The 10801-nt window shown below is 45.3% G+C and overlaps 1 protein-coding gene across 18 annotated transcripts in view; it reads left to right on the top strand.

The window, feature by feature from the left end:
* Window positions 1–4941: 4941 nt before the first annotated feature.
* LOC138811691 (RNA binding protein fox-1 homolog 2) overlaps window positions 4942–10801 on the top strand; it is a 245889-nt gene continuing 240029 nt past the window's right edge. For 8 of the 18 annotated variants that reach the window (XM_069999412.1, XM_069999406.1, XM_069999407.1 and 5 more), the window contains exon 1: window positions 4945–5486. In XM_069999412.1, the coding sequence (XP_069855513.1) occupies window positions 5304–5486 (183 nt within the window). In that variant the 5' untranslated portion in view covers window positions 4945–5303. Of the gene's footprint in view, window positions 5487–10801 lie in introns of all 18 variants that reach the window. The other 10 variants (XM_069999413.1, XM_069999408.1, XM_069999410.1 and 7 more) reach the window with 3 other exon arrangements.

Genomic DNA, 10801 nt, shown 5'->3' with positions numbered 1-10801 from the left:
TTTTTTCTCAAAGAAGGATGGATTAGAGGTTGGCGGGCTTGCACAGGTATGGTGGCTCTGTCATACCACTCCTAGCACAAGGATTTGCTGTAGTAGGGACAAGATGTCTGTTGTTTTCTGTTTGTTCTAATGAGGAGGAAGGGGGAAGGGCAAGGAGTCTTGTCTTCCTGTGGTTTTTGTTTTGAAAGCTGGGAGGGAATGCCATCTTGAGGGAAGAAATGTATCCTGTGGTCATCCTTTGCTGCCAGTGAGCCTGGGAATTCTTTTTCTTTTCTTCTTTTCAAAGCTGAGCAGATTTCTGTCCTTAACAAAATTGGGATTCTACTCACAGTAAAAGAATGAAGATTGAGTTGGTAATCACTAGTCCCGTTTCACAAAGGAAGATGCTAATGTATTTATTAAAGTCAACTATATACATACATATACATACACACACACACACACACACACACACACATATATAATATACACACATTCTCTCAAGCCCATGTCTGTTTGACACCAGGGTCTATGTTCTTGATCAGTGAGAAAGAGGACCATCTTAACATGCTGTATCACAACTGTTTTTTATTTGTTCATGCCCTTCTTTCTATTTGGTACTAAGAATAAATTTTACTCATCTTTGTATTCCAGATGCTTCTCTATAGTTTCTTTAGGGAATAAGTGAACAAATGTTAGGATTTTGTTAGTTCACAGATAAAACTTATTACTAAGAAAAATATTCTTTACTGTGTTTTTCCTCTGTAATATTTCATAACTACCTGTTTCCAAACAATCAGCAGCAGCTATATATAAAATAAATTATGTGTTTTTCTGCTGCTGTGGGCTCATCATTTTGATTCTTCTATGATTCATAGGCCTCTGTCTATTCTCTTTCTCTAAATGCTTAATTCTTGTTTACAAAGCACAGTCCAATTTCTCTTTTCTCTGCCTGAACAGTCATTCCTATACTGCATGGCTATATTTTAGGGACTTGAATAACAATAGTTTGAGTCAAAGGCAGCTCTGACCCCGAATCTCATTTCTTACTTGGCCTGGGGTAGCCCAGGAAGGACTTATGATGATTTAAATTTTAGTATTTGGCGAAGCAAATAGGGAGGGGACAAGAATTCCTAAGACATCAGTTCAGTAAGTAAATTTCTCAGAAAAGCAAGTGCTGATGTGCCTAGGATAAAAACAGAAACCATCATTGTTCTACAGACCACTGGGAACCATCTTAATTTCTCTTCAAAGCTATAATGCTTGGACTGGACAGGATCAGGCTCCATATGTTATAGGGTACTGCTAGCATGAGACTCCAGACTTAATTTGAAACTGTCCAATTCAACTCAAGAATAAGCTTGTGCCAGGTACTGGTGGCTCATGTCTATAATCCTAGCTACTCAGGTGGCTGAGATCTGTGGTTAAAAGTCAGCTTGGGCAGGAAAGTCTGTGAGACTCTTCAATTAAACAAAGAAAAAAGCTGGGTGCTGTTGGCTCATGCCTATAATCCTAGCTACTCAGGAGGCTGAGCTCTGAGGATTGCGGTTTGAAGTCAGCCTGGTTAGGGAAAGTCTGTGAGACTCCTATCTCTAAAAAATCAGCAGAAAACCCAAAGTGGCACTGTGACTCAAAGTGGTAGAGCGCTCGTGTTCAGCAAAAGGAACTCAGGGACAATGTCCAGGCCCAAAGTCTGACCCTCAGGACTTGCAAAAAAAAAGGGGGGAGAGGGTGTGGGGGGGAGGATGGGAAGGGATGGGAAGGGGAAACAAAGGAGGAGGCTACAATGCTTGATAAGAAATGTACTCATTATCTTGCCCATGTAATTGTAACCCCTCTGTACAGTATTTTCACAATAAAAAAAAGAGGGGGGGATAAGCTTGCAAGTGTGTGGACTTAAAATTTTGGTTGTAGAAATAATACTATAATATTAAAAGATAAATTTCTCTTTCCAACCCCAAGGGCCTCTAATCCATAGCTTTCTATCACTGATAGCTTAGATAATAAATAATTACTACTTACCAGGCTGTTACTATGTTAGGCATTCTACTAAGTTTTATTAGATCTCATTTAATGCTCAGAACAACATTGTGATTATTATTGTCTTTTTACAAATGAGGAATGTAAGTAAGTGGAAATAATTTGCTAAGTGTTAGTGGTTATATAAAGGGTAGCTTGAGGGGCTAGGAAGGTGGCTCAGTGGCAGATTGCTTGCCTTGCATGCATGAGACCCTGGGTTCGATTCCTCAGCACCACATAAGCAGAAACAAAAACGCTGGAAGTGGCGCTGTGGCTCAAGTGGTAGAGCGCTAGCCTTGAGGTGAAGACCTAAGGGACAGCACCAGGCCCAGAGTTCAAGCCCCATGACCAGTAAAAATAAATAAATAAATAAATAAATAAATAAATGAAAGGGTAGCTTGAGGAACTTTGTCCCATCTAAATTGTAAGCAGTCCTACCCAAGTCACCTTATAAGAAACATCAATCATAGTAATGATTTATCTTGACAAGTACTTTATCATTCTCATTTGCAATGTGAATGAGATGATAACGGTACGATTTAATATTAATATTAATGTATGAACGCTTACCACAGGCCATTCTGATTTTGCTAGTTCTTTATTGTGGTTGTGACAAAATACCTGAGAAAATAATCTAAGGGAGGAAGGATTTACTTCGGCTCACTGTTTTGACTTATAGTCATTTGGCCCAATGGGTTCTAAGTCTGAGGATGGTGAGGTAGAACATCCTGGCAGAGGGCATGTGATAGAATAAAGTAGCTCATCTTCTGGTGGGCTGGAGACAGAGCCTGAGGAAGAGGCCAGGGACAAGATAGACACTTCTAAGAAATGCTCCTAGTAGCCCACTCTCTCCAATCAGGCCTTATGTTTCACAACGTCCTCCAAGTACCAATAATGCTTTCAATTATTAATTTATCAATGATTACGGCATAGATTAGGTCAGAGCCCTCATGATCCAAATCATTTCCCTATCAACTTTGAATACAGTCTTCAAGGGGCATTTGAATTCAGGGCCTCATGCTTGCTCAGTGTACCTGCTTGGCTGGCACTCTACCACTCAAGCTACACCTCTAGCTTTTTACTGGTTAATTGGAAATGGAGTTTCATGGTTTTTTTTTTTTTTTTCTATCTAGTGGCTAACTTTGTGAGCCACTACCACCCTGTTCTGATCAAAGTTCTTAATGTTTGCTCCTTATAATTATCATTTCAGGAAGATGCTATTATTATTCTAATCTTCCAGTGAAGAAACTGAAGGATAGAGAGGTTAAGTGTCCAGAAGGCATTATGACTTGTGCATGGTTGAGCTAAATAAGTATTATATTGCAGCTCACTAAGAAAAAAATCCAGGTTCAAGGTAAGTCATCCAGTCCTTTCCTATTATTTTCCAAGCCCTGAAACACTTTCTGTAAGGGAACTCTTGGTCAACACTGGTCCAACATTAACTTCACAATAAGTAGGGAAGCCTGGGCTCCACCTGTGTTGTTTGACTCTGAAGTAGAGTGAAACTTCTGTACTGTTTTAGTTCTAGCAACTTAATGCAAGTTCAAAGACCAAGTCAAGGACTGGTTGCAAATGACCTTAGAAATAAATCATCAAACCCAGGGTTTCTCAATTTCTGAACTACTGCCATTCTAGGCAAGTTAACTCTTTCTTGGGGGGGGGGGTTTGTCCTGTGCAAGGCAGGATATTGAGCAGCCCTCTTAGCCTCTATTCCACAGATGTCAGCAGCAACTCCTAGCTGTAACAATAAAAATGTCTCCAGACATGGAGAAATATGGGAGTGGGGGGTGGGGGAAAAGCAAAAATGGGCTTCCAGTTGAGAACCACTGATGGAAAACATTCCCTTCTTTCACAGATGTTGCAGTTGGGAAGCCAAAGAAATAAAGTTACTGCACTAGAATCCAGCTCATGCATATAACAAGACCTAACATTCCCCTTTCCCCATTAAAAAAATACAAAATATGACATTGATCCTTGAGAAAGTGTATGCAGTTCTGCTTATTTACAGTCTGGAGAGAAATAGGAGAGAATGCTTATTGCATACATCTCTAAGTGCAAGAGGCTGAGAAGCAATGAAGTGCTACTCAGGCAGCAGAGTTAGAGAAAGAGAATGCGCCCTGGCCTCCAGCGATCTGGATGGGTCACATTATTTTTTTGTTTCGGTACTTGAGGAAGTTCAGGATCATTGATGGAAAGGAGACAATTTTCCCTACCTCCATCAACCAGCCTCAAAACGGGGGTGTGACTCAATCGAACAAACTGCAAAGCTCTTAGGAACATCCGGTATTAAGATGATCAGGGATGTGGTAATAATTAATAGGCTAAAAGCTCTCAGAACTGGTTGGAGGAGTGCCTTCATTCCCCGCCTCCCATCTTGCGAGCCCCGATCTTCGTATCCGCTCCACGAGCACAGGTAGCCAGGTAGGTGAGCTCGGGTCACAAGTGCTCAGACCTCGCCCTGCAAGCGGGAGAAGAAAAATCTCAGGTCTCAGGACCTCTGGGGGCCCCGCCCCCTCCAGCCACCCGGGCCTTTGGGACCTTCCCGGGCCCAGGCCGGAGATTCCCGAGCCTTCCCGACTCCTTCCCGGCTTCCCTCGGGAGGCCGGCGCGAAGGCAGCGGAGACTGACGAGGGGCGCTGGCGCCGCCCCTCAAAAGCCCCGCCCACCGCCGTGCCCCGCCCCTCTGGCCCCGCCCCTCCGCGGACTCAGCCGCCGCCGCCGCCGCCGCCCCCTCGCCACAGCCTCCTGCGCGGGACCGAGTCCGACGCCCCGATCCCTCCCTCCTCCTTTCCCTCTCCCCGCCTTCCCGGTGCTGCCACTGTGGCGGGTCGGAGGATCCGGGCCAGTCAGCTCGCTCCTGCGGCGCGTCCCTCCTCCTTCCAAATAAACAGCCCACCCCACGCCTCGGGAGCTCGGACCGCCCCCTTCCTCCCGCGGCCGGCGTGTTGTGAGGGGCTGAGAGGGAGTGAGCGTCGCGGGCCGGCGGCGACCCGGGAGCGCGAGGGACGAGGAGGCGCGGCGGCCCGGTCGGTCTGGCGGACGGCGCGCGCGCACGTGTGTGTGTGTGTGTGAGGAGGCGGCCGTCGTGACTACCGGCGTCCCGCGCCCACGACCCTCAGGGCCGGCCGGCGGGCGGAGGAGCCGCGGCGCAACCTGAGGCGCCGGGCGGGCGCGCGCACGCACGCACGCACGCGGGGGGCGGGGCAGGCGCGCTCCCGCCTGTCGCGACAGTCGGGGCCGAGGCCCAGGGGGAGGTGGCCTGTCGCGGGTCGCCCGGCTCCCGGAGGCGAGGGGGGCACGGGCGGATGGCGGAAGGCGCTCAGACGCAGCAGCTGCCTCAGCTCGGACCCGGCGCCGCTGCCCGGGGCATGAAGCGGGAGTCGGAGCTGGAGCTGCCGGTTCCCGGAGCGGGAGGAGACGGAGCCGAGCCCGGCCTGAGCAAGCGGCCGCGCACCGAGGAGGCAGCGGCCGACGGCGGCGGGATGCAGGTGACCGCGCGGGACGGGCGCCCCGTTATCGCGGGGTGCGGGCGGGACCCGAAGGGGCGGCCCCGGGGCTTCTGTCGTGGAGGGGGAGGAGCCTGCCGTGGAGCGGGAGGCACGCTTGAGGGGTCCCGGTGGGTTGGTGCGGAGGGGAGGGGGCGGGCCGCGGCCTGGCTGAGAAGGTGGGCGAGCTCAGGCTTGGAAGCGAGGGGGTGCAGGGTCCCAGGGTGTCCAGGCGGGTCCTGGTTCCCGAGAGGACAAGGGGCCGCACGAGCGAATAAGTTTTGGGGGGAAAAAACGAACACGATTGGGTTGCGGTCCATCTCTTCAAGTCCTTCCCTAGTTCCTTGGGAAATCGGGTCTTTTGGGACAGGGACCTCCAGCAGGGGTCCTGGTGGGAAAGCTCCCATGAAAAGGGTACTTTGGGGGAGCCGTGGGCGCTCGCTGGGATGGAGAATGAGAGACATTTGAAGAGGAGTTATGAAAAGGTTGAAAAAGGGGAAAAACAACAACAAAAAAACCTCGAGAGAGAGACCAAAGGGGATGTGGCTTAGATTGTGGGTTGAATCAGTTACACGAGGGAGGGTGAGAAGTGCACGGAGTTTGGTAGAGTGGGGATACCCTGGTGCTGTCTCATTAATTTAGTGACGTACGCTAATGAGTCTGAAGAGGGACACAAGCCGTGTCCCTGCTGCACTTTCTCAATTGCATGCTACACCTCTAGGACACTTTGTGTCTCTTGAATGCCCTGGGGTATAGAAGAAAACTTTCTGTGGCTGTTAGTAGACTGGATTCTGAGTTGTGGACTCTAGGGATAAGCTAGCTAGTTAGGGTCTGGAATAGGCAAGGTATGGGGGATGTCAGGTAGAGTTTTTAGGATTTAGTCTGTATTCAGAGAATATATACTGTGAAATGGTGAGGTACACCAAGCAGCAATTGTTCATAGACATCTAATTCTCTTAGAATCCTAGAATGTTAGAGATAGAAGGGACCAGAGACATCATCATCTTTTGCAGGAATTCTTAACCTGCATAAGACTTGGAAGACTCTTAGGAAGATCATTCCTGTGTCTTTTTGTGGAGAACAGTTAGTACCTTTTAAAATCTTTGTTTTTTGGGGGGGAGTGGAGGAAGAACTCAACTCCCAGCATGTTTTAACCATTTCATTTTATAGATTGGGAATTAAAAGTCCAGAAAAGACTAGTGACTTGCATAAGGCTACCTAGTTAGCTAGTTGCACAACTGGAACTAGGAGCCTGGCCTTCTCATTCCTATTCCTGTGCTTTCTCCATTACACCAAGCTTGGAAATCTCTGCAGTGCTAAAAGACTTCCTGTGCTTTTCTGCCTGCTTCTCAAGGCACTCCCTGACTTCCTGTGTTAGAGTTGGAGCTGTATTAGGCCTGGCATGTTTGTTGTGTACCTCTTGGTCTTTGCTGAGTCCACCGCTTCTTCTACTGTATAGGTAAAATGACCCTGTTGGTGTTTTTGAATTTTGTTTGCCTGCTATTATTCTCACTAGAAGAAGCAGAGGGATTGTGAGATGTAAAAGCTCTGGACCCTGGGAAAAAATGCAGAGGGGTACTGGGAGAATTCAGGTGAGGTGGTTAGCATTGCATGGTAATGTGGGAGGACTGGCCGGAAGTGCTCCTGAGCATGTCCTAGTAGGTGTGTTCCACCTGGCCTATACATACGTATTTATTTATTTTTCTATCAGTCATAGTTAATAGTTAAACCTCCATCCCTCTTCCCCTTTCTGCCTAGTGCCTATTCCTGATGGCCTTCAAACTGCTAAGGAGAGTGAAACTTGGAAAGGGAGCGTTGTACAGAGGCTTGGGCATGTGCTGAAGTAGGAGTGCATTAAATGGTCCCTTGGGTACAATTGGAGAATGTAGAACTGTCCCACAGAAAAGTCTTCCTTTTACCACTTGTATTTATGGATGTGCTTCATTTTTCATTTTGCACATACCTGATATAGTTTCATCATACCATGTCACAAACGTAAGAGCTCTCTTCTCTGCCTTTGACTAGTTATATTATCCTGGGGAAGGCCCTTGTTTTTGGGCCTTTGCTTCCTACTTATAAGAATAAGTTGTCTTCAAAAAAATATGTCAAATTCCCTGTCTTGCACATAATCTAGGTGGGGAGAGAATTGGCTGAAAGGTTAAAAAGAATATGTGAGTATGTATATATTTAATATTTATTGAACTAATGTTTAATGAACATCCAGACACTGTGTAACCCTAGGGGATACATTAATGAACAAAGAAAGATCCTATTCACATGAAAGTAACATTCTTTTTTGTCGATTGTAGGGCTTGAACTCAGGGCCTGGGCACTGTTCCTGAGCTTCTTTGTGCTCAAAGCTAGTGCTCTACCACTTGAGCCACAGTGCCACTTCTGGTTTTTGAGTGGTTAACTGGAGATAAGAATCTCACAGGGACTTTTCTGCCCTGGCTGGCTTTGAACTGTGACCCTCAGATCTCAGCCTCCTGAGTCTTTCTAGGATTATGGGTGTGAGCCACTGGTGCCCAGCAAAAGTAACATTCTAATGGGAAAGGATGTCTAATAAGCACACAAACAACTTTTATTAGGTGTTGATAGGCTAACAAGCAAACTTATGCAGGGAAAGGGACAGAGAATAATGAAGATGGTCAGGGAAGCCTTTGTACAGAACTTTGAGTGAAGTGAGGAGAGAGGATTCAGTCAGATAAGAGGAACCCAGATCATCAAGACATTGACACATGTCTTCTGTGTGTTGTGGCTGGATCAGAATCTACTTGCCATTCTTAGGAGATGGTAACAGTTTGGTAATGGCTTAGGAATGCCTGTAAGCCCTGTGTAAGTAGCTTCATGTATTTTTGAATATGAGTTTGTCGTAAAGCATATTCTTACATCTTATATATCTGTCTTTGAAGCTTTTCCTGACAGTGGGGTTGACAGTGTTTGTACTCTACCCTTGCCTTCTGGTATATTCATATTTATGCCTCATCTTTTATTATTTCTTAATGACTTTGCTACTTTTATTTCCCTAATAACATCGTGAACTTCCACAAGATAGGAACTGTATTTCGTTTGTGTTTATTCTTCAGAACACTTGACTGTTTTGATTTGAGTATATAGTGTGTGCTTGATTCATATTAAAACACAGTTGAAATTTACTGTTTACACATGTAAGGGACTTTAAAAAATGATGAAAATCGGAGATGACGTTACTATAACAAATTTATCTGGACCCTTTGTGTGCCAAAGGATTAACCCCCTTTTTACAGAACAAAATCATTTACTGGGGTTAATTTCCTAAGGCTGCTTACTAACTGGAGCTGCAACCCTAAGCCTCAGATTCCAAAGCTGACCCCCGTTGAGTTGCAGCCACTAAGATTTTGGAGAAGATCATTACTTCCCAAAGTGGAGTCCCATGGAATCCCTGGTGCTTTGTGTTTATGAGCTTTAGGCTCAGACAAAACCTAAAGTAGAGAGAGGAAGGATTGGTGTGTTCAGTGCAATGTACTGAAGCAATGAACAGAGAGAGTGAGCACAGGTATGAACGAGTAGGGTAGAAATAGAGAATGGAGTAGAAGGAAAGAGTAATTCAATTTGGAAATTGATGAACAGTTTGAGAAGTGTAGTTAGTTGTTGAAGAGGATACTTGGAAGTAGTTATTCTAACTTGGTAGACAGGTAATTGAGTTACATGTATAGATGTTGGAGATTCATCTCACTGGTATGTATTAATTTATTTTCCATCAGATATACTGAGGAATGAATTATTTTGGTCAACTTTTCTAGCAATGTAAACAGCTATCAAAAATTCTGTTTTTGTGCAACTTTCTAGGAACTTGGCTGCTTGCTGCTATATTACTTATAGCTTTCAGCAAAATTCATTATGGCAGTGAAAAGTTGATATGTGATTATTAGATGGCCGAGTAATTACTTCTGACTGTAGTCGTTAGTCCAGTTCCCTGAGTCAGTTCTGCACTTGATCATAGTGGCTCATAGCTGAGAGACTCCTCTGGTCTCTAGGAAGTAGTTCTCCCGGGCAGGTTGGAGTTGCTTTGTGGATGTCATATCCATTAATGTGGTTTGTCTTCCTATTTTCTCATTCTAGGTTTATTTCTTCCTGGGTGGATGTCTCTTTGTACCTCATTTGGGTTTTTAGTTCTTTAGCAGCATGCTGTTAGAGTTGTACAAATAATGCATTTCCTTTCATAAATATCTCACTAAAATTACTGAAATTTCTATCTCTGGCAGTCTTCTCATGCTGCAGCAATAAAAATACCATAGACTGGGTGTTGGAAATGACATTTATTTTTCCTAGTTTTGAGAAGTTGGCTAAGAAGTCTACAATTAATAGATCAACAGATTTGGTATGTGGCAAGAGTCTGCTTCCTGGCATGTAGATAGCTCCTGGTTGTGTGTTCTTCATGGCTTATCCTCAGAGGAAGAGCAGTTGACTTTTTTTTTTTTTGGATGGTAATTGGGTTTGAACTCAGGGCCTTGAGCTTGCTAGGCAAGTACTCTAAGTACTCTACCAACTAAACTATCTTTGAGCCCTTTTTCTTTATTTGTGCCTGTACTGGTACTTGAACTCAGAGGCTCACATTCTTGCTTGGCTTGTTCAATCGAGGTGGATGCTTTACCACACCTCCACTTTCCTCAGATCTTTTTTACTTCAGTTTATTTTTCTTGATAGAGTCCTGTGCTTTTGCCAGGTTCAGAGTAGTCTCCTTCTGCCTCTGCCTTTGGAGTAGCTGGGATTATAGGTGTGCTTCCAACTTGTTTCGCCTGTTTTTCAAGATTGGGTGTCACTTTTTTTTCGGGGGGGGGGGGGAGGGCTGGCCTATCCTTGAATTTCAATCCTCCTGTCTTTTAAAAAATTTTAAAAAATAATTGGTGCCAGTCTTAGGGCTTGAACTCGGGGCCTAGGCACTGTCCTCAAGGCTAGCTCCCTACTACTTGAGCCACAGCTCCACTTCCATTTTTTGGGTGCTTAATTGGGGATAATACTCTCATGGACTTTTCTGCTCAGGCTGGTTTCAAACTTTGATCCTCAGTTCTAATCCTCCTGAGTAGGTAGGGTTACAGGTATGAGTCACTGGTGCTCAGCTCGATCCTACTGTTTTTATAGGTGTGAACCACAACATATATTTACTTAGTGCCCTTTCTGGGTGTTAAATTTAAGGTTTTGTGCTGTAGCTTGGCTTTTTTGCTCAAGGCTGGTGCTCTACCACTTGAGCAATACCTCTACTTTGAGAATTCTTGTAGGCGTACTTATCTCATAGTGTTGTTGTATTTTTATGACTTCATCAAGTCTTAATTACCTCT

Source organism: Dipodomys merriami, unplaced genomic scaffold (assembly GCF_024711535.1).
Source record: "Dipodomys merriami isolate MVZ:Mamm:240054 unplaced genomic scaffold, mDipMer1.0.p SCAF_55, whole genome shotgun sequence".
NCBI classification, from domain to species: Eukaryota; Metazoa; Chordata; class Mammalia; order Rodentia; family Heteromyidae; genus Dipodomys; species Dipodomys merriami.
The sequence above is the reverse complement of the archived record's forward strand: the minus strand, read 5'-3'. Positions and strand labels throughout refer to the sequence as shown.